Raw genomic sequence first — 27,182 nt, forward strand, 5'->3', positions numbered from 1 at the left:
ATGCTCAGCAAAGCGGGCAGAGAGACCGAGCAAGGGGAAAATACGCCTCGGGAGGCCGGGTTTGTTTTTTTTTTTCTTCTGTCGCAGCTGTGCAGTCAGTTCCAGGAACGGTTTGGCTTGCATCGCCCCAGTCGGCCGGGCTGCTTCGATCCTGATGCCGACGCGGGACAGGAGAGTCCCGCGGAAGAGATGGGCAGAGTGGATGAGAAGGGTTGGAGCCGGGGTAGGGGGTAAGATACTAGAGTCTCGTGGCAGGGAGAGTGTCATTTTCACCCGGAGTCCACGCTCTCTCCTCTTTGGAAGTGTTCTTCCCTTGTCCAGTTTCTAGATGGGGATGATGATGATGATGATGATGATGATGATGATGATGATGATGATGATGATGTTACAGGCGTGACCGATGAGAGAACTGCTGTTGTTTTTGTCCGATGCGACTGCAAAGTACTTTAGCAGGGGGAAATGGAGCAGGAAGCCAACCAAGCAGAGGGGGAGAGAAAGAGAGGGCATGGGAAGGCATGTGACGAAATGTCAAGCTCCTAGCCTTTCCCAGGGAATTAATGAACTCCGAGGCCGTTTTGTGTGGGAAGCTGGGGACGGCAAGCCAAGCCTACTGCGGAGCTGGGACACCCAGCTGCAGGGAATCCAGGAACTGTTACACTGCTGCATACATTAATGACTGCTCTGTCTGCTAGAGAATACTCCTTTGTGGTACATGTGTTTAAACAGGATCCTCTCTTTTCTCCTTTCTCCTTGCCTGGAAATCCCTCTTTTTCTTACTTCTTTTTCCTTCTGTTTCTTGTCTTTTTCCACTGCCTCTTTTCTATTTCTGATTTCCTGCATCCCAGTATTTTGTTTTTATCACTCACATCTTTTCCCTTCCTGACCCTCCCCACTTTCTCCATCACTCTCATTCTCAGGGGAACATACTTTCCTTGGATATACTTGTGTAAACTGGGGGTTGCCATCACGGAGAGACCACAGGAACCCCCCTTGGGCCCTCCGTGTCCCCTTGACGGGGCTTTCTGGACTCGAAGACCCCCTCATGTACCCCAGCAGGGGTGCTTTGCCTGCATCTCCAAGACACCCCCCATACAGCAAGGAACCCCTGTGTTGGCTCCCTCTTCTGCTGTGTGCCTGATGGAGAACAAGAGCTGCAAAGGGGACAGCCTGAGACCACCGGGGCAATGCAAACACTCAGTGGAGAAGAAAACGATGACTAATCCCACTGCTGTAATTGAAATCTATCCAGACACCACTGAAGTGAATGATTATTATCTCTGGTCCATCTTCAACTTTGTATACCTCAATTTCTGCTGTTTGGGCTTCATTGCCTTGGCATATTCTCTGAAAGTAAGTATGAATCTCAGTCCTTTATGATTAAACATCATGGGTTGAGGCCCATAGTTGAAGTTAAGTCTATATTCTTTTAACAAGACTCAGCTGATTGTTGCTAATTTACTCCAGTTCGGATATGAGAACTGATCCTGTTCCATCTTGTATATTAAGATGGACATTCTCTAATAGGAAAATTTTATTTGTGAATTCAGGTCTGTGATACAAAAATACTATGAAAAGGAGTGTTGCTGGTTACTGATTGTTTGAGATGGGGTGGGATGGAGATATCCTGGAGTCATCCTCACAGAGGAAATGATATACTGTCTAATGGCTGCAATAAGAAATTAAATTGCTCGTTGCAATTCAATTACCTCTTTCAGTTTCATGACTAACCAGGAAAGATGAATTAATTTTACAATGGGTGGGGTATAATCAGGGCTTTTTTTTCTCATAGAATGCTCAGAACGGAGTTCCGGCACCTTTTTTGGATGGAACCTTGTAGGGTAGGCAAGGCGGGTTGTATGACATGTGTGAGTTCCGGCACCTTTTTCTTTTACAAAAAAAGCACTGGGTATAATAGTAAGAACAAGTTGGGTGGGTTGGATTTAAGAATATATCTCCTAGTGGGATGCAGTTTCTTCATGCCATTGTCATCATGCCACCACTATCAGAAGCCTTTTTTATATTCTAATCGCAATCTTTTGATCAATTTGCATACTTTATACTAAACATGTAGAATAGATCAATATTTTCATAACAAAAGTATAGTTTTCAAGAGAATCCACATTAGTAGAGTAATTTTGCCTTAGGGCTAGGGATTCTCATTAATTCTCCTTGTTTATGAAGCACTGGAGAATTATAATTAGATAATTATGAACCCATCTTAACTGGTAATGGATTCATCTTAACTGGTTTGCCGCTGCCTAGGACATCTCTCAAGAATTCAGGAACAGAACATAGATCTGCTTGTAAAACATTCATGCTCTGCCTCTACTCCTCTTCAGTACTTTCAAACTTTCACTGCATATATGTAGACAAAATAATTCTCATCTTAAAAGGCAGGAATGTTGCAGGTTCTACTCATTTTTGCTAGTCATCCAATCTTATCATTTTGATTTTGGTCATCCAATCAAATGTTTTGTATTTAACGCTGTAATGGCAAAAGGAGCTTAAGATTAAGGTCGCCACCTTGTGTTGAAAACATCTGGAAGACTGTTAGATGGCAGCAGACAAATTCAGAAAACGCCAACCCATTGCTATGGTCTAGTGGTCATCCAGAGTTCTGCAGTACAGACCTGATAGTCCTATATAATCAATCATAAACCCGTGGCACTGGATCCTGATCTTTAGGAAGAAACCTTTTTATTCCTAGAATTTGAGTGGCTAACCGATGGAAAGGATCCTTTGAGGAAAAAGAGCAAAGATTTGTACTTGTCAGCTTCTAAGCCTGCCTTTTGAAGGACTTCTAAACCTCTTATGAGACCAGGCTGGTCCCTCCATAGACAACCTTCTTCCTTGGGAAAATAAGAATAGGAAGGGATGAAAGACACAGTTGCTGCGCCTATCACCCAGGCAAAGAAGAGGCGAGCATCATTCCCCTGGGACTCATAAAAGACAAGGTCAGAAATGGAAGCCTTCTTGCAGAATTCCTAACTAGAATAATGGAAGCCATTGGAGAGGGAGGAGGTATGGATATGGCATGTGTTATGGATCAGAAAAGTAGACCTGGAATAGTTTTGTTTAAAAATGGGAAATCAACAGCCTGCACTCAGGCAGTTCATTTAAAGAGAACCTGCAGACTGTTACATAGTTATGAAAAGTCTGGCTTATTTAGCCATTACAAAACTGGAAATGGTTTCATTAAAGGGGGGGGGGAATCTGTCCTCAGAGCTTCTCTGTCATGTGTAATATTTTCTAACGTAACCCTCTAAACACAGCAAACCTGCTGTAATTATTTCTCGTAACTGCAGGGGGAATATGAGACAGCTGGACTCCAGGAATTTCACTGCTGAATGCAGCCAAAAAGCAAATTGTGATCATCTGTCAGTGATCACAGAATGGTAGCTCTCTTCCCCCCTCCCCCCCCCGCACACCTTTTTTTTCCCCTTTTTACTCTTTTTTTAATAAACTGGAATGAGGAGTTGAGAATGACCTTAGAAAGGAACATATAATATATTTCACAGACAGTATGCATACTATTTTAGTGTAACACAGGATTTATTTATTTCATCACAGAAACGGATCAATTAATTGCCTGTGTCCAGCAACTGTAAATTGTGCAAGAGGGCAGTGGGATCATTTCCAAGCTAGCGCACTGTCTCTTTAGCAGTACAAGCTGATTACCCTAAACGTGACTCAGACTAAAGGGGTTCCTATGCTCCTCAATTTTTTATTTTTATTTTTTTTTGCTGGGGTGGAAGTAGGTAGAGGGAAGCGCAATGATTGGCCTACATTCCTCAGTTGCATTATGTGTGATTAGTCTGCTTTACAATAGTCTCTTGAAAAGACATTTCCGGAGGTTGAGTATGTTTAATGCGCTGAGCCAACAGCTGTACAGGCTTAGCATCCTTTAGCAGCTAACCCCAAGATACATGGCTTACCACTAGCATCCTTTGAAAAGTGGCTTTGCATCCTGTTTAAGACTTCATTTAAAAATGAAGGAAAGTTGTTTTGATCATAAGGTCCCTTGCTCCGAGTGTAATATTGCAGCTCCTGTTTTTGTATTATTCCATGCCCTAACTCATGTTCCTTGTATGGTTTGTGGCAGTCCTCTGTGGATAAATGGATCAATGCAATGCTCTTCTTATAGCAATAGAGAACAGTTGTGAATAGTCTGTTGTATCGAATTTGCATCTGTGAGCATTGAGGACAGAGTTGAATTTCGGTACAAATCCAGAATTCTAGGCTGTGCACAATCTTGGCTGTTAAGTTATCGCTCTTAGTCACGTAACCACCATGATCCCAGGTCATGTTTTCTTATCAAACTATTTCAGGTTACATTCCTGTGTTTCATGCTGGACATTTCTACAGTCCTCATTAGTTTTGTGCTCATGCACATGCCTTGGTTTTAGTGTTTTGGAGAATATAGTAGGGTCTAATTGAACCAGGTTCAGTCTCAGAGCAAAGAGATCTCAGATTAATGGCTGCATGTGAACTGAAGTGTAGGAAACAAAGTACTACTCTATTATCTAAGGGCATGTAATAATTGTCCTGAGCCAAATTACAAATGCACACAATGCTGTCCATGGGTTAAGAATGAATTCTGTCCCCTAAATCTTTAACTGAAATTTGTATTTAAATTGGAACTCATACTTATAACCTTAAGCACAGCTCCTAGATATGACAGGCTGCCTATTAATAAAAATGGCAGATGGCATTCTCCTTCCTTGAGCTGACAAAGTGCTGAAACTGCATCTTTTTAATATACGGCTTGTTTTCAGCGGTTCCTACAAGCATTGCACGGCTTCAGTACTTCATCAGCTTCAGGAAAGAGAATGCTGTCCATCATTTTTTGTAATAGGCAGCCCGTCATATCTAGGAGCTGTGTTTAAGTCAAGTGTTCTTAACCTAGGACTGCCTGTATGTTATTACTTTTGCCTTGTTCTAAAGCCCTGGACACACATAGCCTTAGGCACCTAACACAGGGAGACTTTACACCTGAGGTTTAGGCCCTATAGTTTTTCTCTCACAGGTGGTAAATGTTCTTATAGCATGCCCGCATTCTTAATAAATTATTTTTTATTCTCCTGTTTCTAAGCCAGCTTATTGGTTGAAGGAGAAATGGGGGCAAAAAGGGACTGTACAACCTTTGAAGCACATTCAAATGTAAAATACTCTGCATTTATAAAACTTATCATGCAAAAATTATTATTATTTTTTTAAAAAAAGGATGGAACCAGAGGCTTTACTGAGTGTATAAAAGTACAGGGAACTGTATTAAGGGTGTTGGATACATTTCTTTTTCTCCACCCACATCAGGTTTATTTCTTTTTTCAAGTTCCATCCCAAGTTGTACCACGAATCTGGGTAGCCCCGGCTGAGCTTGAAAACTTAAATGGGCACGGATCTGGTTCATAGATGGATGGGTGACTATTAGAAACACCCTGAAAAGTGTAGACCAGACTCGAAAGTTGCAAAAGAAAGCAAACAACTTCTGTACCACTGCTAGGAAAACAAAATGGATATATCCATGTGATCAACAGTTCATCCCCAGGACATTGCGGTAGACAGGAGGGAAGCTAATTGACAGCTCCTCTTTCTGACCTTTGCTAAGTCTGTGCAACATACTGTACTGGTGGCTGTTTCTAATATCTTTGCCAGGGTAAGAAATCTGAAGGCCTTCACTGGTAAAAGTGAAGTGTTACAGTCTGACAAATGTCTCTGCCCAAAGGGCTTGTAAGAACACTGAGTGAAAATAGTTTCATTCGCATTACAATACTGTTAGCAAAGGGACGGTGAGACTGGGAAGAGCTATTGCATTTGTGTTCAGTGTCTTTATAAAAGCTGGGTTTATATTGAATTGGCTAGCTTATTCAGTTACAGAATTTTTGAATGACCTAGAATGATGGAAAAGCAAGAGTACATTTTGCTATAATCTAAAGCTTATCAGCATAGACACCTGAACAATCATTTTACCCCAAAAGGAGGGTAAGATTAAAAAAGAATCTAAGCAGGAGAAGATAATTCAATACTTACTGATAGTGGGATTTGCAATAGTTCAATACTATTTGGCTTCCTGTTATTTAACAACAATAATAATCTCTCTTGTCAAAAAATATGTGACTAAAATGAAGAACCCCAAGAGGAGGGCAACAAGAAACGTATTTGGTGTGCAGGTTTTTGAATTCAGTTGTGAGATCAAAACGAATTTCCAGATGCTGAATATCTTAGTTCTGATTATGTTACTATTGCGTCAGGCTTTCAGTGGTAAGGTTCTTGGAAATGGCAAAATAGATTCCATAGGCCTTAAATGTGTTCATCCATGTTCCAAGATATTCTAGCATTTGATCCATGTTTTGTGTAATCAGTGTCATTTGTTTTCAAGGCATAGAGTTACGTCCTATAATCCTGCCCTTCACAGTATCTCTTAATTCTTCATTATCTTTCACTGGATAAGCAAATGAACACCAACAAATTAGTACCAGCATGACTGCAACTGAAAACGGGACCAATATCCATTTTATATTTGGTTTTCTTATGTGCAGCGTCTGCTGCATGAAGAAAGGTGAGGTGATGTGGCGAAGGTGAGATTGATTCTGCCATTCCCTTAATTCCTTTCCAACCTATAGATAAAAATGCCATCACTTATTTTCACCCAGAAGTTGCCATTTTGGGGAGAGAGGGAATTGAAAAGAAGGATGGAAAAATGGGGTTTCAAGTGGATTTCTTTTGTAAGAAGAGTAGAAGACGCTGTACCTTGATCTCAGTTGTTATTTTTTTTTAAAAATAGCATCTTGTCAATACTGTGTGGCTCTGAATTAGCACTGTTGACTTCCTACAAGGTAGATCGCAGGCAAGTAAAAGTTAATGTGGCATTCCGAACATACCGGTACTGTTTGTCAGAGAACGCTGTTTCCAGTCACATATCTACCATTGCAGTTTCTACCAAGACCCATCAGAGAATCCTTAATTGAGGATCCCATCAAACTGGCAGTGATTCTGCCATGAATGGTGTTTGACCAGAAATGTAACAGTGGGGAGACGTGGAATATTTGACAGCGTAAAATAGAAAATCAGAGTTTTTAAAATAAATCAATAAAATCCTGTTATGAGGAGAAGTTTGCTAAAAATGTAGCAAATAGAAAAATAAATGTTTATGTTTAAGGAGACTGAACATTAATGTGTTATGATGGAGGAGACAAGTATCTGAGAGGCATCATATATGTCCTGCAAGCTTTCCCCCCCAAGCCTCTAGGTGGCTATTAACAAAGTCTAGTTCTTTTATACTGGTAGTAGAGGAAAAGAAGTTTGTAAAAACTGAGGTATTCTGAAACTCATCAGGGATAGCAACGAAGTTCTAGGGCTGAAGAATTCTGCTACAAATTAAATCCTGGTCTGAACACCACCATTTCTCATCAGTTTTGGGACACATCTTCTTTGTTCAAAACATGCATAGACAGGGGCAGCATTTAACATTTTGACACACGTGGCAAAGTCATATTTTGGCACTGCTATGGTTTGGTACATCTTCCCTTTTTTTTTAGGAATTTCAAAAAGTGCCAACTTGTATCTTCTATTTTTTGCATTGAGTCTTTGAGCATTATACTTAGAATTTTCAGCCCTGAGCAAATTTTATTTTTCTCAGAAATTTTCAACTTTTACAGTATGAATCACAGTAAATGATTTTAATTACATCAGGACCTGAATGTTGTCATCTGTCACATCCAACTTTATGGATAGTCGCTTTTGAAAAGCATACAAAGAAAAAGTCCTAAAGGAATGAGGAAAGATTATAAGATTTTATACTCATATAGTGTATTTTGGAAGTCTTTTCAATTTTGACATCCCCTAAAATCATGCCTTAGACGTTGTCTAAGCCTTAGAACCAACTCTGGACATAAATACTTTTTGGAAGCAGGAGGCTTGGGGAGCCATTTAGTTTTAATGAAAGCATGGCATTAACACTGCTTAAACCACTTATAAATGAAGCTGAAAGAAAACATTACACAATGCATAATCAGAAAGGAACTGAAAATGGGCTATCTGTACACGGCAGATTTCAATATATGTAGAAGGAGCCCCCCAAAAGACATCCAAAACTCAAAGGGATCCAAACCTTCAAATGGAACTTTGAAAAAGAAAAGAAAAAAAATAATCGTCTTTTTCATTCTAATAATAACAATTACGAACCTAAAGAAAATTTAGAGCAAAAACTTAAGAGAGAAAAAAAAGCAAGTCCAAAGGTCCGTTACATTTTGATGCAGAGCAATGAAGTAGTTTTTATTCCAATTTTGGTAAAGCTAGAAAGGTTGAAGAAGATACCCTGCAAGTTTGATTTACTTAAATTTAATTTAGTTAAATATAATTTGGATGTAAAACCTATTGGGAAAACAATGTTAGGATTCTTCCTGAGAAAAATAGAGACCAAAACTTTTGCCATCATAACAGCTCTGAGAAAAAAAATTACTCAAGTTGGCAAAGATAAATGAGTCATTAAGTCAGGTCCACCAAACCAGAGAAATATAGCTATTTGCATTTAAACACAATATAAGAAACGTTAGCGAGGACATGTGCTAGACTAGACAACTTTTGCATCTTTATAGCTGTCACTATGATGGATTGTTAAGATCCATTATTACAATATTCTACATGGCATAAAGTTGGAAGGTTTTTTTTTTATCAGTAATTTCTGCAGAAAGCCTTTAGGGTTCTTCTATCTTTAGGCTTTGATTTTATAGGAGAGGAAAAGCTGAGAGAAATGGAAAAATGCAAACATCTTTTCAAAAATACAGAAAGAAACTGTGTGACAAAGGTTGAAGGCATAAAAATCTTCAAGATAGAGACAGGAGCATAGGAAATAGAATCATGTGACAAGTATCCTATACTAGGACACGGGTGTCAAACTCGATTGCATCACATGACATATCGTGACATATCACGATTTTTTGCCTTTGCGGAGCTGAGGTGGGCGTGGCCTGCGAGTGACACATCCGGCCCCTGGGCCGCCAGTTTGACACCCCTGCTATAGGAGGTGATAGTATCAGTTTTGGGGAAAAAATACATATTTTTTTTCAAACTACTTGGGGTTATGCAGACTAAGTTGCAAAAAAGAGGTGGTATCTCACATTTAAATATATTTGTTAAATAGTATAGAGAAATAATTTAGACAATGCAGCCTGAAGGCAGGGCAGAGGCCAATGGTGCATTTTCATTTAGGTTCCTTGGAAAATATGAAAGAATTTTATTGATCAAAGGCTATATTTTAAACTGTGTGATGGATTCAATAGAAAAACAGCAAAGAAAGCAATAGAATAATAGAATAACCGAATTGGAAGGGACCTTATAGGACATCTAGTCCAACCCCCTGCTTTAGCATTATATCATTTCTGACATGGTTGTCCAGTCTCTTCTTGAAAACTTCCAGTGATGAAGCACCTGAAGGCAAACTGTTCCACTGATTGATTGTTTTCACTGTCAGAAGATTTTTCCTTATTTCTAGGTTGAATCTCTTATTGATCAGTTTCCATTCATTGTTCCTTGTCTGGCCTTCAGGTGCTTTGGAAAATAGGTCGACCCTCCTCTCTGTGACAGCCTCTCAAATATTGGAACACTGCTATGATGTCACCCCTGATCCTTCTCTTCACTAGACTAACTATGCCCAGTTCCTGCAACCATTTTTCATAAAGTTTTAGTCTCCAGTCTCCTAATCGTGTTTGCTGTTCCTTTTGGATCCTCTGCTGTATGTTCTTTTCTAGTTGAGGCTTCCAAGCTAATCATCTAGGACAGAGGTGGGATTCAAATATGTAAACAACTGGTTCTCTGTGTGGATGCCACTTCCAGAAGTCCATTCTGGTCCTGGGCAACAAAAAAAAGAGCTACTGGTTCTGCCAAACTGGTGCGAACTGGCTGAATCCCACCACTGATCTAGGACAACTCAACAATGAGCATACTATCGCCTATAATACCTAATGAGAGAGAGAAAGGATATATTGATGATAACATATTTATTTTTACCAAATAAAGTTTTAGTTTTCTCAGCAGGTGGAATTGGTGTGGCAAAAGCATATTTATTCATTCTGTAAATGCAATTGTGGGTCTAGGGATATCTTGATTAACTTTGATTAACACGATGACATTTTTGTCATGCCCTTCAAAACCTAGCAAATGTCTGTTTAGACAGTAAGAAATTGACTTAAAAGGATCTGCTTCTTTTTGGCAAATACCAACAATTTCAATGTTGTAAGCTGTCCAGAGTCTCTGCAAGTCTAGACAGGTGGTAAATAAATCTAATAAACAAACCAGTTTTAAAAATGCCATACTATTTAAATTGTTATTTTAAGTCTAATTTATATATCAGTAGCAATAATCTAGTTACAATGTCAGGTAGTAACTGATTTGTTCCTGAGTAGTTATCATTTGATCATTATAGATAGATTGGCCATATTTTACTTGTATTCACTAAACATTAAGAGTGAATCCAACCAATGAGAAATCAAGTGATTCACAGTAACCAGAAGGAAGAATAAGGTAAATATTCTTTCCAAAAATCAAAAGGAATTGCAGCATGTGAGCAACTTCAGCTGTACTGCAATTGAGCTTGAGATAAAGGTAAAGGTAAAGGTTCCCCCGCACATGCATGCTAGTCGTTTCTGACTCATCTCCGTTTCAAAGCCGAAGAGCCAGCGCTTGTCTGAGGACATCTCCGTGGTCATGTGGCCGGCATGACTAGACGCCAAAGGCGCACGGAACGCTGTTACCTTCCCACCATAGCGGTCCCTATTTTTCTACTTGCATTTTTACGTGCTTTTGAACTGCTAGGTTGGCAGAAGCTGGGACGAGTAACACTCTGTTACGCGGCACTCAGGATTCGACCCACCAAACTGCCGACAAGCTCAGTGTCCTAACCCACTGACCCACTGCGTCCCTAGCTTGAGATAAATCACCTCAATTGTCTACTACTGCTGCCATCACTGAAATTTGAGGTTCTGGGGGCTGCTTTCAGACTGACATAGAATCCTGGTATAAAAAGAAGTAACCTCAGTATGATCTGTGGATCCAGTCTTGTACTGTGCTCAAAGTGATACCGTTCTTCATTTGGGATTGCTGCTAATCCTATATTTCAAATCTAAGGCTCTATGTGTGTTTAGAATCTGTTCATTGCTACATTCTAGAGAACTTCTAGAATCCCATGCTGCAAATTCTTGATAGTCCAGTCCCTATTAAAGAGCCCATTCCTACAAACATAGGAAATGTTTGTGTGTAAAATTCCAATCTAAATTGTGCCAATGAAGGATTCCTTTTCAGGGTAGTTAGCAGCTTTAAAGAATAATTTTCTTCGGGATTATATCTTAAAAAATTCCTCTTCCCTGTTGATACTTATTGACTCCTGTAATTGTGTTTGTGTTTTGTATTAAATATAAATATGAATTCAAGCTTCATCCTATCAATTGTTTACATCTGAATGCCTGAACTGTCTCCATTTATAGGCAATATGCCTAAGAGACCATTTTCTCTCTTTTTTCTTTTGTGGCTTTTGTCGTATGTCATTTCTTCATTCAGTCACTTAGTAATAAATATCTATATATGAACCAGCTATTACATTCTTTTACAGGTAGGAAGCAAAACATATAAACCCAGATTTTTAGGTCTCTTGAAATTGTAGCTTAGGACACCCAGTGCAAATGGGAACATGCAGAGTAAGCCAAGCCTGCTGCTTACTTAGTCCAATGGGATTATTTCTTAATAAGGGGGGGGGGGGTTACTTCTAATTACAGTTTTAGTGAATGTTGACATTCCAGTGTGCACTCTGAGAAATAAAAGAGTTTTTAGCTCTTGCATTCACAGGTGGTTGGCCAACTGGTAGCAAGTTCTTAATGAAGAAATCCAGTTGGCAAGTTCTCATAATTTTATCCAGTGCTTTTTTTGTAAAAGAAAAAGGTGCCGGAACTCACACATGTCATACGCCCCACCTTGCCTACCCTACAAGGTTCCATCCAAAAAAGGTGCCGGAACTCTGTTCTGAGCATTCTATGAGAAAAAAAGCCCTGATTTTATCATTTTTCTTTGAACAAGAAAGATTTATAGAAATTAAGAAACATCAAGCTTGCCTTGCAGTTAGCAAAGTAAATATAGACAGGTGGGGCAGGGATCGTGTTCATAATTGAATGAAGGCTACTGCTAAGCTTGTAAGCCGCCCTGAGTCTTCGGAGAAGGGCGGGATATAAATGGAATTAAAATAAAATAAAATAAAAAATAATTGCAAAGCACTATAATTTCAGTAGCCTCCTGAGATCAGGAGTTAAGAAGAGAAACTGATAAAGAGTCTGTCTCTAATGCCATCATTAGAGACAGGGAGAAGGAACCATTCACACCAGTCAGACCGACCAGAGAGAAATTAAAAAGAGCATGTAGTGCCTCAGGCTACTAACCAAAATCCTTTCCAAATGAGAGCCATGAAAGAACTATTGCCTTCTTCTTGGGCATAAGTAATGAATAATTACTTAAAATGTATCTTCAGATCTGTGAACAGTAGATCTGTAGACTCATCCACACTTATCTCTGCAGTGGTTCCCTCCCATCTAAGAGGTGGGAAGAAGTCATGTCGGCGTGAATCATGCTGCTCCCACAGTTTGCCTTTAACATGCTGTGCTGATGTCCATATAGTTCTTCCATGCAACAATGTAAGGTCAACGATTGACATGTTCCCTGGGTGACACTTGAACCATCCCCATCCTTGGGAAACATCAATTACCATACTTTATGCATACCGTGTGATTATTGTAAGGTTTAAGCCAATCTATTCTTTTCTGATCTTTTTTTTTAACCAAAAGCTGTTGACTTACTGACAACTTCATAGCAGCCAAGAGCTCGTTTCCCTTAACTGCAAGGTAGCAGGCACCTGGATTTGTGCAGCCGACATACAGCTGCTGCACAAGTGTTCCTGGAGCCAGAGTTCAAGAAAGGGTCTTTAGGACAGTATGTAAGAAAGAAGTGGACCTGAAGGATGCTCATAGGTACCTGATTAATCTATCAACCACCAGGTGACACCAAAGAGGTGCATCTGTAACTGCTACAATAAAAGCAGACCTGATCTACGTGGCATTGGTTTCTCAAACTGGTCTACCTTGTAGGTCTGATGTCCGGGCTGCAGATCATTTAATAAAGAAAAGTGGCTACAGAAACATATTTCTGTTCTCCCTCATAGCAGTAATGCTGAGCAAGTGCCAAGGAGTAAAATGAAAGGGGCAGTTGTACTTCAGCAGACCAACTACCCCAACTGTGTCACTTAGGCCAGTTCCTCTATATACCATGAACTATCTAGATCAGGGGTGTCAAAGTCTCAACATCACGTGATGTGTTGCGACGTATCGTGACTTTTTTTCCATTGCAGGCAATGGGGTGGGTGCTGTTTTGGCAGGACACATCTGGTCCGTGGGCTGGCAGTTTGACACCCCTGATCTAGATGGAAGGTCCTCTTCTGTTTTCCAAAGGAAAACACTAAGTTCTTATTGGACCAGCTTAGTGGCCTCAATCTTCTTAGCAGTGGGCTTCCTATAAGGTTTAGTATAGTAAGATGATGTCTTCAACAAATAAAAGGAGATAAAGTCAGGAGATGCTGTTTCTGTCCTGGTCTTTTGGGATAGCCTACCCTTAGAACTCGTTATGTTCAATTCCTTCTGATGTTCTGGAAGCTTCTGAAGATGGAAGAGCATTTAATTGACTAGGTTATTATTTCCACTATTACTTTACTTGGTTTTCAATTTATTTTAAATTAATTTGCTTATATTATCTTGATACTTGGTTTTATTATGACTCTTACCTATTTTATTGTTACTATTGTATTTTGTAATTTTTATTAGTAATTTTTATTACTAGATATATGTTTCCTACTGATTCTTATAACCTATCATGACTCTTAATTGAGACAATGGGAGGGAAGGAGGAACTTTTAATGTAATTACCTACCGTATTGTTTCAGAAACACTGCTATGCTGATATATTTCACAATGTATTTTCTTTTTCTGGGTGCATTTCACTGAATCAACTGATTTGAAAGAGTATTTCTATTCTGTACATCAACGTACAATGCTACAACTGTGAGGGAAATCGTGACATTTTCAAGAACAGCAAGTGCAATTTTATCACTTATGCAATGTAATTTTTCTAGCATGCTGCTGTATAGTAATTTCAGAGATAATTATAAGATAAGCCCTGCTGCTTCAATTTTTTTAAAAAAAAGGTTAAACATGCATGTTTATACTACACACCTGATTTTTATTGAAAGGATTGCAAGCTTTTCAAAATTGCCTGCATCCCCATTCCAAAATTAGTCTTTTTCAAAGCTCTGAGTAATCAGTGCTTTTTTTGCTATAGCTGCAGTAACTTTTCTTTTTAAATCTCTAGGAAAAGCAAAAAACTATTTCGCTTTTCCTAAAAATTTACACATCCTTGATATGCCTTAAGAGCAGAAATGCTTTTTTCCTTTTCTTCACAAGTCTACCATATATTCACATTCCCTTTTTCACAAAAAAGTATTCTATATCCCAATTCTAGTATTCTCTTTTCCTTTTCCTTCCAATTGTCATGGCCAAATTGTCCCTCTAGAGTCTTCTGTTGCTTACTTGTTTACCTGGTGATAATCCTAATTGAAGTGAAATCAGTGTATTTCTAAAGAGAAGTGTCAGAATCCATTTATATCATATTCATAAATGGAATGTTTCAAACATTATTCCATGGATTCTGCCATCTCCCGAAGAGAAGAGAATAGATGTGTATTGAACCGGCAATAGGCATTTCAAAGGAAAGGAGAAGCCTTTTGAACTGGGGAAACAAAAGGGGGGGCTAGCATCTGGTTTTTGTCACGGAAGACAGCAATAAACAGGAAGAGTCCTAAGTTCCTTTTTCCCACGAGATGGATGATACGAGAGAAAGGATGGGGGACTGACCAAATGGGGGTTAAGGGGGGTTTAAACCGGGAACTCTTTATAAGGGTTTACTTCGTGGAATAATATTAAGTCCTGTCTCGTTCCTACAACCAAGCATGTCATAGTAAAGATTCTTTTTGGAATAGATTTGACTCCAAGAATTTTGTCTTCCTAAGACGTGGTTTGGGGTGGGTCCTGACAAGAAGTTAATTGATTGGATATTTAAAGTCCTAGAGTGGGTTATCCACTGGTCTCTTCCCCCCCCCAGGAGATAAGAAATTCTGATTTGGCATCAAAGTGTTGAATTGGAAGTGAGCAAGGCCTTTACATTTTAAATAAATTCACATATGACTTTGATAGCTTTATACAGATCTCTTAAAAGCTACAGAATGGAAACTAGATCCACAGAGATCATTCTTTAATGAAATCTGGGTCTTCTAGTGTTCGTTGTGGGCCTTTGCAATCCCTCTAGGAACCGTTGAGAAGCTTTTGGTGTACAAAAGTATTTGGTCTACAGAATCTGTGTCTCAGTGATGCATGTCACCTTATCTGTCTTATTGAACCATGAAAAGAATAAATATAGTGGGGATTTTCTAAAGTTTGGCAGTAGCATAGCAAGTATCAGATAATTTGAAATTACTTCAGGTAAATTCACTCTGTAAAGCATACAATTATATTAAAAGCTATAGACATTCTTAGTCTCATTGTAGAATAAGAGCAGGCAGAGCTGGGTGCAAAGTTAAATATGTCATAAATTAGAGTCCTTACGTTGCCACAAATGTTCCAAGTCCAGACCCCCCTTGATTTCCCTTGATTCTTACCTAGTGCCAATTTTGTGCTGACATTAGTTGATTAGATTCTTATGTATGGTCTTGAATAAATCTTCTGTGCTACAATTTAATGTATGGTCCTAATTCTTGGTGCCTGACACTCATCAACAGGTTAGCGTGAATACAAGAGGCTAGGCTAGAATCCTAACATTGGCAACTATGAATTGGTTTTATTTGATTGACCTTCTCCAAGCTAGGGCCTATCAGATATCTTAGGGCTACATGTCCTGATATTCTCAAGGATCCTGAATGTGCTGGTGGAGAATTATGGGATTTCTTACATGCATTATATTAGGGAAAGTTAACCTGGATCAGTGAGCATTCATATCATTTTAGTTCACATTCACTGTCTAATCTACCTTCTTGGGAATATGGTAATTTATAGAGGGAGTGGACATCTTTTATTTTGAATTACAAGTGCTGATTTTAAATTACATTGTCTTATGCCTTGGTGGTTGGTATAATATATATTTCAGAACTTCCATTTTGCAATTTTGTGGTTTGCATTATTGTAATCCCTATGTGTTTTAAAAATATGAGGTTAAAAATTAATTAAAGCAAAAATTTAGTGAGAAAAATCTGATTGGCACAAAGCAAAGCAAAAGCTAGCATAGTGATAATGTAGATAGATCTAAAAGTGTCTCCCATGCTATTAAAAATCTGATACAACTTGGATTCAATAGCATCTGAGATGTTCATGCAGGAAGTCCATTCGTATGGATATTTTACAAGCCCAAGCAGTTGTGCATTGCTGTTAGTATTGTATTGGTGCTGCTGGATAAAAAGGATTATTGATGCATTGACTCCTATTCCTTTTTGGACTTAAGATCGTCAAATTGGAAGGTTATCCTATAGGCAACATGAGTTTTATCTATCCAGTTAGCTTGTGAGTCCTCATTCATGTTAAAAATAACCTGCAATCTTTACTAAAGGATTTGGTATTTCTTATTGAAAGGTGATTGGTGCAAGCCTTCAAGTGTTGCTCCATTTGGGGAAAAGTACTGAAGAATCTTCTATCTGTTTTTTGCTTACTGTAATCAGTGCAAAGAGCAAACCAAAAAATTACAAGAATGCAGTTCTTTTCTATATTAGAAGTGTCCATTCTCATGCTGAATGTTTATACAGATTCAACCACAGCAGAAGCTTAACTCTGAAATGTCATATAACCTGATTCTAAGCTAGAGGAAAAGTTTGTAATTCTTCTCCTTCTATTGCCCAACCAATGGATATTTGCAGAACACAAGTTCTTGCAATGACAGCAAAGACTACAATGCCCGGGCACATAGGCAGACAAGAAGAAACCCAGCTGTAATAATATTTAAAATAATTGCACAAAGCACATCTTCTGTCAGATGTGTCATTGTGTTCATAAGCTTGCCCTGCCTTCAATGCAAGAGGGGAAATGAAATGACAAACTCATTTGCAAAGATGGACAGAAGAACTCATTGCACATCTCAGCAGAAAAGGAGTCTAAACCAGCTGTAGGAAATCAAAGCTCTTCTGTAGGAAATCAAAGCTCTTCTGTTAGAATCTGTTGCCATTAGCTGGAATTGCTGATAAGAGAGTCTGGGAGCTTTAATGCAACTGAAAAGTTGCAAGTTCCAGAGAAGCAACCTCCATTGCCCTGGATCTCAGTAGGAAAATACACACAATGGCTCCCAAGAGCAAGAAGAAATGTCTCTTGGGAAGATACAGATATTACCTTTCGATGAGAAGATCATCTACAGCCTTTGGTGAATTGAGGCTTTCGGTTTTAGTAGTACAGAAGAATTAAGACTACATAACCAACTTAAATCTTATCCATGCATACTGCAGCATACTCCACTAAAACTAAAGATAACATTGCCAGTTTTGCCACATTTTGGCAATATGTAAGAAGCACAACCAAAGTCCAGTTTCAACTCGAGCAGTCTCATGCTATTCTGTGGAAGCTAGGATCTTTGATATCTTGCAAGCCAAAAAGTATTCTCTGTTGAAGGACTCTTCTAGCTTAAAAAAATGTAAGCAAAATTGCTCTTCCCACAACATTAATACATTATTCTGCATCCAACACTTTAATAGAGAAAAGGTGCCTCTTGTCATTATCAGGGGTGTCCACAATGACAGTCACTGGTTTTAAAACAGCATTCATAACTGGACATCAGGAGCGCCATCCTTCATCAAGATGCATTGGGTATATTGCATGCATTAGAAAAAAATGGAGTTTTCTCATGTGGTCACACCCACCATTTGGAAGCTAGTAACCATTGCTGCAATCCAGCCCAAATCTTTTCTTTCTTCTTTCTTCTTTCTTTCTTTCTTTCTTTCTTTCTTTCTTTCTTTCTTTCTTTCTTTCTTTCTTTCTTTCTTTCTTCTTTCTTCTTTCTTTCTTTCTTTCTTTCTTTCTTTCTTTCTTTCTTTCTTTCTTTCTTTCTTTCTTTCTTTCTCTCTCTCTCTCTCTCTCTCTCTCTCTCTCTCTCTCTCTCTCTCTCTTTCTTTCTTTCCAGTCACTCTTTTATACCTTTTCTCTCTCCTTGCTTTCATCTGTCTTTCTCTTTCACCTGTGCCCAGCTACTATACTTCTCCCAACCTTGCTTCCACTTTCCTCTGTACGGGATCAAACCCTTTCCCCTACTTCCTTGTATCTAGCCTACTTCCATTTCTTGTTGTTCAGTGCGATGGACAACAAAGGGACAGGAGTTGGAAGGAGCACAGGGGAAATTTTGTATGAATGTGCTGGACTTTGACTCAACTTCAAATCCTTGTTTGATAACAGAGCTCAGTAGGTGATGTCTGCCCTGTATTTGCCTCAGCTCAATATCACCTCCCCCCTCCCCAAAGTCTAGTTTTAGTTATGGAGATAAATATAAAACAAGACGTTCATGTAAATTACCTGGAACTCTTATGGAGAAAGTGGGATACATTTTTTGGTTTTGGTCATTATATTTCTAATCTTTTGCATAAGTTTGAATATGGTGACTCCGACTTTAATACTAGGTCTGCTAGCACGTTAAATTATTTTCTTGTATCATCTGAGTCACTGGCAATTAACTATCCTCTTTCAAACTCTCATTGCAAATTATAGTTATTGTGAATGTATTCCAAATTCAGGTTTTGCTTTTTCCTATCATCAGTTATGATATTTTAATCTACACAAAGGAATAAGCAGATTAGCCAAATTTTGAAAGTCGACTAATCCTCTCAGTGGAGCTGCTGGTTTTCCAAGGCTTAGAAGTATCTGTTGTTTCCCCAATTTTAAGGGAGCCATCAGAAAATCTCAGCTCTCACTATGAAAGCAAACAGAGGATGCTTATATGCCTTTCTCGGTCTCTCTCTTAATTCTTTCTCTCTCTCTCTCCCTCTTCCTCTCCCCAATGAGCCTTGAACCCCTTCATCAATGTACTTTCCAATTCCGTGCCCCTTGATGGTTTGATTCCTGTTTACTACAACAGTTGTGGATTGTGAACAGGCAGATGCAGCGAAAGGACACTGGATAAAGCAAAACAAAAGTCGACTTGCTTTATTTTCCGCAAGAAAAATCATCCCCCTCTCAGACAGGTTTTTCCCATACAAGAATTTTTTTTTATTATTAAGGATTTTGTGTTTGCATTTGTGTAAACATTTATGAGCTCCCCCCCCCCCAAGAGCAAGCAGACTACATTTTTAAGCAAGAACTATCTTTACAGAAGAACGAAATGGAAGATTCCACGTATTTAGGATGCACGAGGTGTTGCTGTATGGCCTGAAATAAACTTCAGGCTTTAGAAATTGGTGTGCTGGAAACACAAACTGCATCCTTGGACGTGCAGCAATAGTTAGAGGAGAATGTTCGCCAAACAAGCACCAAGTTCACCAGTGATTTATTTTCTTATTTATTTTAACAGATTTCTAGCCTGCTGTCTCTAAAACAAGCCAAGCCATGACAGCTCCCAATATAAAGCCATAACAATAATCACAAAATCCTCATATGCATTCTAAAAGAAATCGGGTACTTTAAAAATAGAAAAGCCTTATAAAACAACGATGTCCAGAAAATAAAATGCACAGCCCCAAAATTAAAATAGCCAATATTTAAATGACATGATTTTGACTGGGGGGGGGAGGCTTTGATGTAACAAATAGGGCTAAAGCTTTTTTTTAAAACAAGTCAGAGAATGAAGAAAGCCATGGAAATAGCTTAGAAGTGAATACTGTAGTCAGAATCTATCGAGAGAAGGGAGATTGTCTGAAAAAGAGACCCAGGTTCCTCACTGGGCTATAAGAAGTATAAGAGAAGTTGCAGATACAGAATAACAGAGTTGGAAGGGACCTTAGAGGTCTTCTAGTCCAGCCTCCCCTTCCCCCCCCCCCTTGAGCAGAGGACCCTATACCATTCCAGGCAAATGGTTGCCCGTCGTCTTCTTGAAAACCTCCACCCACAACTTCTGGATGCAAGTCATTCCACTGGTTAATTGTTGTTCTCACTTTCAGGAAATTTCTCCTTAGTTCTAGATTGGATCTCTCATTAATGATCTTCTATCCATTACTTCTTGTCTTGCCTTGTCAGATTCTATTTCTAGCCTTCCTGTAGAGTCTAGTCTTCCTGATCTGGCCTACCTCAAAGGTCTGGCATGAACTCTTACAGGAAGAAGAACCTCTAATGTTGGTGCTGCCAGCAAGGAAACTCAAATGCTAATTTAATTCTAGGAAAATTTCCTCCCTGGATTGCAGGGATAAATAATAAAGCCTTAGAGGAGAATCAGAACTCTCGGTTCACAAAATATATTGGAGGCTGTTTTTTCAGGTAAACGTGTGTGAATACAGTGATAGGTCGCCTCATCCTGGTATACGGTTCTGTGGTTTTCTGGCGTAGTCTGGGCTGATTTTTTTCGGTGGTTGTCCTCGTAAGCCATGATCTCTCTGGAGACCTCGGCTAGACTCATATCTGGCTTGGATATGATCTTTGTTTGGAGACGTTCGTCTCTCAGCCCTATGACTACTTGGTCCCGGATTCAGTCTTCCAAGTCCGGGAAACTGCAACTTCGGGCGGCGTGCCGGACTCCTGCGATGAAGTCGTTCGCAGCTTCGTCCGGCCGCTGCATCCTCTGGGCGAATTGTACCCGCCAGTAAAGTTTGGAGCGGGCCAGCATATAGTGCTTGTTGAGCCGGTCGATGAGCTCGGCATACGGGACCTCGGCGATCGGCACAGGGCTGAACAGCCCCACGGCGGCATCGTAGACCGGGGGACCACTTATGTAGAGGAGCGTGGCGGCCTTTGCTCTATCGTCAGTGATTTTACTGACTAAGAGGAAGCCCTCGACCTGCCCAGATGCGACTCCCATCGCTCTGGATGGCGGGTGTCAAACTCCCTGACACGTCCGAATTTTGCCATGCTGTCAGGGTCCGGTGGTCCGCTCCGCTGTGGAAGTTGCAACTTCCAGTGACTTGCTATGCCGGCCGGGAACTCTCTTCCCTGGCCGTGACTTCAGCTCAGTGGAGCGTATCCCACCTTCGTCGCCAGTGAAGTGACTGAATGACCACTCAGTGACAGCTGGCTCGTCAACAAGGTTTATTTAGAACAAGGCAAAAAGGTACAGACGGCTCGGCTTTTATAGCCGGCAGCCGGCCAGCTGGTCCAATCAGGGATCAGTCTTTTCGCGCCGCGGTTCTCTTCTCCAATCATCTCGGCTGCCTCTGACAGTTCTCTCTCCTCGTGGCTGGGCAGTTCCGCGTTGTTTTGACAGCCGCGAGCTGTCAACCGGTTTGCGCTTGCATTCTGTTGGGGAATTTTGACAGCTGTCAAAATTCCCGCGTGTTCTTCTGTCAGACGGCTTTACCTCATAACTTAACACGTTAACAGTAGTAATAACTTATTTACATATAATACAATAATGATAAAGAAATAACATGTATGAACTTGTGGAATTATGTTTGGACTTCATCCAAAATAATTGTTTCATCTATGCAGTTCTGCTGCCTTAAGAGGACAAAAGGTTTTCTATACATGCTCCACCACTGACATCTGGTGTCTAGCCTTATTCAGTGCAAGGGCTATTCATCCAGTGGAAGACACTAAGCAAAACAATAATCAAAGTCTCCTTGTCCATAGCAAAGGCCTCCAGCCATAAAATTCAACTAACTACAATAGTTCAGTATATATGTTTCAATTTGAAAGACTGTTTTAGAGTAAATGATTTACAGTACTAATTCTGGGATCCCCAAACAATGACCCAGGACACCAATGTTCCTGCAGACCTTAAAGCTAATATCTTACAATGCCATGTCCCGTCTGGGTGTACGAGAGAGAGAGAGAGAGAGAGAGAGAGAGAGAGAGAGAGAGAGAGAGAGAGAGAGAGAGAGAGAGAGAGAGAGAGAGAGAGAGAGAAATGGCCCTGCTAGCATAGCATGAATGGACAGGCTCCCTCCCTCATTCCCAGCAGCCACAGTACTGATAATATACGTGCAAATTTCCAGATGTGCCCACTAGCCAAAAAAAGATTGGGTACTCTTCGCTCTTGGTGTTTAGTTACAGGCGTGCTGAGAGTGCCAATAAGCAGGTTTAATTCACACATTAATGTCAAGCCAAGTTTTTTAAGTACAATAAAAATGATTAAGTAAACACGATGGCCTGCTTTGCATATTGTACTACACTAACCTAAGGTAAAAGAAGCTACCTTCTTGTTTTTGTTGAAAAGGAATCCATAGGATGTTCTTAAAGTTGAGCTAATTTCCTGGTGACTAATGGTAATATTCATGGAGAATTTTTTGCCTGCAGGGAAGGGCACAAAAATGCAATAAATTGTCAATACCTCTTTCTGGGATATTTTTTTTCAACTTCTCAGTCTAACCTATAGATCTAAGTCATTTGGGATGGGTTTTCCACATAGTACAAAAAGGTAATCTTATAAATAGTGATTATTTAGTACAGTATTCTATAGCAGTAATAGTAATTCCACTCTCAGCATTGCTGACTAACATATGCTTTTAGTTAGAAAAAATAGGTGATGGTAGAACGTTAATATGTACCTAGCATAAAGGTAGAAGAAGTAAGTACAGCACAAGTCATTTTATAGGCTAAACCAAGTTACTATGACATATTTTCCCATAAACTAGTTTACTTCATCAGATGTTGGCAATTTTGTCCTAAATTGCAAATAAAATGGTTTTCTCCAAAGTTTTAAGATTCATACGTGACATACAGATAACCAGCTTATGGAGCAAGTTAAATGCATTAAAGAAACCTAACGTAAGAGCTTGGGTGGTGCGGTGGTTAGAATGCAGTTCTGCAGGCTACTTTTGCTGACTCCTGGCTGCCAGCAATTGCACAGTTCGAGTCTCACCGGCTCAGAGTTGACTCAGCCTTTCATCCTTCCGAGGTCGGTAAAATGAGGACCCAGATTGTTGGGGGGGAGGCAGACAATATGATGACTCTGTAAACTGTTTACAGAGGGTTGTAAAGCACTATATATAAGTGGTATATAAGTCTAAGTGCTATTGCTAACTGGAAACTGGTTTCCAGAAAGAAGCCGATGCAAGTCAATCATCCCTCCTCTGTGGTCCAAAAGAGCCTTTTGGCCATTTCAAAATGTCATCAGACACAGAGAAGGTATAGCTAGTCCTCAACTTACAACAGTTCACTTAGAGACAGTTCAAAGTTACAACGGCACTGAAAAAAGTGACTTATGACCGTTTTTCACATGACCATTACAACATCCCCATGGTCACATGATCAAAATTTAGACGCTTGGCAACTGGTTCATATTTATGACGGTTGCAGTGTCCCGGGGTCACGTGAAGCCAGATTCACTTAATAACCGTGTGACTAGTTTAACAGCTGCAGTGATTCTCTTTAATGACTGTGGCAAGAAAGGTTGTAAAATGGGGCAAAACTCGTTTAAAAAAGGTCTCAGCAACATAAATTTTGGGCTCTGTGATGGTTATAGGTTGAGGCCTACCTATACTTTATCGCAGCCCCCGTTAAATGTATTTATTGCAGATTCTTATACAGACTGCAATGGGGCTTATGTTCTAGTGTAACCTTGTTACACTATCAAAAGCCCTGCTTTCTGACTCCTAAATGTGTTTTAAATTTGGACCTGGGACTAGAGGTCGAGTTGTTTAGAATCAGAGCTAAAAATATGGCAAGCTGTTTTATTAACATGGCTAAGGATCCATCTGGCTCCAGCCAGACTGCTTTTCTTTCTAATATCTGCCAATCTTAGGTCACACTGGTGGAGGAGTGTTATGAATCAATTGCGATCATATGTCCCTCTCTGGAATATTTGTTATTGTTAGGGTTAGATAAAGCCAAATAGATTCAAGATACAGAGTGACAAAATGATTTAATTCAACCTTCAGGAATGTATCACCCTCTCAGGGAGATGCAGAGAGCCTCCCTGCAACTTATCCATTTTCAATTTACATGAATATTGATGAGCCTTCTTCAGAACTTGCTTTAATGTCCTCCATTTTACATTCTTTGGGAATAGATAAAACGCTGTTGCAATCTCTCAGAGATTTTGCCTCTGCAAAGTGAGGGAGATGCAGGTAGTCAAAAACTCTTTTATGCTGCAAGCTTCAGGCTGATTCTTCACTGAGGCTAATTTCCCAGATTGCATTTTGTATTGATTATTTATTTGCTGACAGGCATTACAGAGTAATATACTTGGCTGCAACATTTTGCTTTTTTTGCAGCTGGAATCTGTTACTGTATCTTTAATGGACTGGAGCAGATAGCTAATTATATTGTCTAAAGTTGTGTGGTGTGGATGATGGTTGCAATACAAACCCTGCCATTCTCAACAAAAGGTTGCTGGCATTTTTGCATCCACTGAATAGGAAAGGGAATAGCTCAGCCATTTATATTGTGGGGCAAGGATCATTGGGATGTTTGGAATAAAAGAGACCCCTTGGGATCAATTAGCTTCTTTCTGGCCTTTCCAGAATATACTACTTCCCCTCTTGACCCTGTGAATTGATTTATGGCAACTGGGCAATCATGCTAAGAGCCAGGTTAGTTGTTCGTTGGATTCACATTGAGCAAAATAATGATAATCAGATTGCCATATTAATTTGTTGTAGCAATAACAGAATATTGTGAGAGTTCAAGATAAACAAGGACATTATGACAAAAACTGGTCTCCAGGTCACTAGATTCTTGAAATTCCATTAGGAGGCTACTGAATTAAAATACATTTTTTTAAAGGTCCAGTTATAAAAGTCTGAGCATGAAGTACCACAAGAATTACTTTCGATGTCATCACAAAGTTTAATTAATGTAATAAAGCTAGAATGAATGGCCAATTGTGACTAATGCTTTTTATGGCTGATGAAGTGGATTGTAGCTGATGAAAACATTGACCAAGCACTATAGCAGAATTGTATAATGTACAGAATTTTTAGGCATACTTGAAATCACATCTACCTTAATTTAAATCCACATGCCCATAGAGTATGGACACCTGGAACAATTCTCAATGATACAACTTTGGATTCTCACTCTATTCATTTTTAAGCTCTTACTCTAAAATATATTGGGTTCATTTGAATCACTCCAAAATATGCTGCTTTAACATGTCTTAAGGATAATCGTGATGTGCAAGGTAATATATCAATCCATCCTAAGAAACCATTTTATCTTCTCTACCCCTAGGTCAGGGCTTTTCCACCGGTGATACGCGTACCATCTGGCTGGTGATACACAACCCCTAGCCATGTATAGTGGGGGAGGGAACGAGCTAAAGTGATGCCGCGCAGGCCTGGAGGAGATCAGCTGGAGCTGCAGGGCTCAGCAGAAGCCCCGGGGTCTCCGCACACAGCTACATGCTGATTGGAGCTTCCGGCGCACCTGGAAGAGAAAAGGAGGAGGAGGGCAGAGAGAGGAGAAGCTATAAAAGGTGCAGGTTTGGGTAGGGGAGGGAGAGAAAAAAACACAGAGAAAGAGAGAGAAGAGAAGAGGCGTTTCTTAGCGAAATAGTGAGTGAGAGCGATGGAGCGGCCTTTGCAAGCGAAGGATGAGTGAGAGAGAGAGAGAGAGAGAGTGGGAGGCTTTGTGAGCAACATGTTGAGTGAGTGAAAGAGTGAGCAGGAGGCTTTGCGAGCAAAGGGTGAGAGAGGGGCTTTTGTGAGCAATGTGTGAGTGAGTGAAAGCGAATGGGAGACTTTGCAAGCAACGTGGGTGACTGGAAGAGTGAGCAGGAGACTTTGTAAGCAAACGGTGAGAGAGGGGGCTTTTGCGAGCAAAGGGTGAGAGAAGGGAAAAAGAAAAGGCATTGACTTCTGACTTCCTCTGTTGCAGTAGAAGGAAGCATTAACATTGAACCTCAGCTTTTTACTTTTCCATAATATTATAAACTAGCCATTTCTATAATAACAAATGAACATAATCAGTAAAACCCAAAATCTTCCCCTTTTTTAGTCAAGTTTTTGACACCTTGCTAAGCACTAGTGGTTCTCAAATATTCTCATGTCCTAAAAGTAGTACAATCTGTGAAAAGGTTGAAAAGCCCTGCCCTCGGTTAAACTGTAGATGTTCTGTAGAAGATCCTGCAAGCTCAATTCTCTTGATATTCTGTTTGTCTCATCATTGACTTCTTATTGCAAGGAAAACTTGTGACATGTTTTACCTTTTCTTTGAAAAGGACTGCAGTTGTCTGCCTAGCACAGAATATGCACACACAAACATATACAGACTTCATGTTTCAAATAACTTGAAGAGGAGACATTTCTGGGTTTCAGGACCATGAAGTAGCAATCTCAGAAAAATAAAACGTGTGTACAATGAAACCCATTCCCTCACATGACACTTCAATCCATGTCAAGGTCCTAATGGCATATTCGCCCACATCTCATTTTCACCCCATGATCTACATCCAAAGCAGCAGATTTTGAAACTCCTGGATTGCTGAGAGTTGTAGTGCCCTTACAATTATTTTTTTCTTCTAGGCAAAGCTAATTAGCACCATTCACCTGTGTCATTGATCCCATTTATCACCTTCCACCTTCCCATTGAGAGGGCTTTTTTCTTTACAGAAAAAAACAAAAAAACCCACCAAAATACAGCAGTTCTGCCCTCGCTGTTTGAAACTGAAAGAAGTAGCTAGGGTTTCCAGCCAGAGGGAATATTATTGTTGGATATGAGCCACTAGCAGCAAATGTCGGGGTCTTTCTGTTCACTGTGTTCAAGTCAGAACTTCACTTAAAATTGCAAAATAGAAATGGTCCTGGACAATTGCTCTCGATTTCAGAGTTTTAAAGTCATCCTTATTTCTTAGTTTCCTATTTTTTTTAACCTGTGTCCCCAAAATTGTTTCTTTGTTCTTTCCAGGTGCGAGATAAAAAACTCCTCAACGACTTGAATGGTGCTGTTGAAGATGCCAAGACCGCCCGCCTTTTTAACATTACCAGCTCGGCACTTGCCACCTTCTGCATCATTCTTGTCTTTATCTTCCTACGATACCCACTCACTGACTACTAG

At 39.8% G+C, this 27,182-nt stretch overlaps 1 protein-coding gene across 1 annotated transcript; it reads left to right on the forward strand.

Annotated features, from left to right (window-relative positions):
- On the forward strand, positions 1-27,182 carry IFITM10 (interferon induced transmembrane protein 10; the record flags this gene model as incomplete). The annotated part of the gene is made up of 3 exons (XM_083349692.1): positions 1-230; positions 918-1,350; positions 27,033-27,182. 3 exons carry the CDS (start codon positions 1-3, stop codon positions 27,180-27,182), a joined length of 813 nt encoding a protein of 270 aa, XP_083205818.1.

Source organism: Vipera ursinii, assembly GCF_947247035.1.
Source record: "Vipera ursinii genome assembly, chromosome: 1".
Classification (NCBI taxonomy): domain Eukaryota; kingdom Metazoa; phylum Chordata; class Lepidosauria; order Squamata; family Viperidae; genus Vipera; species Vipera ursinii.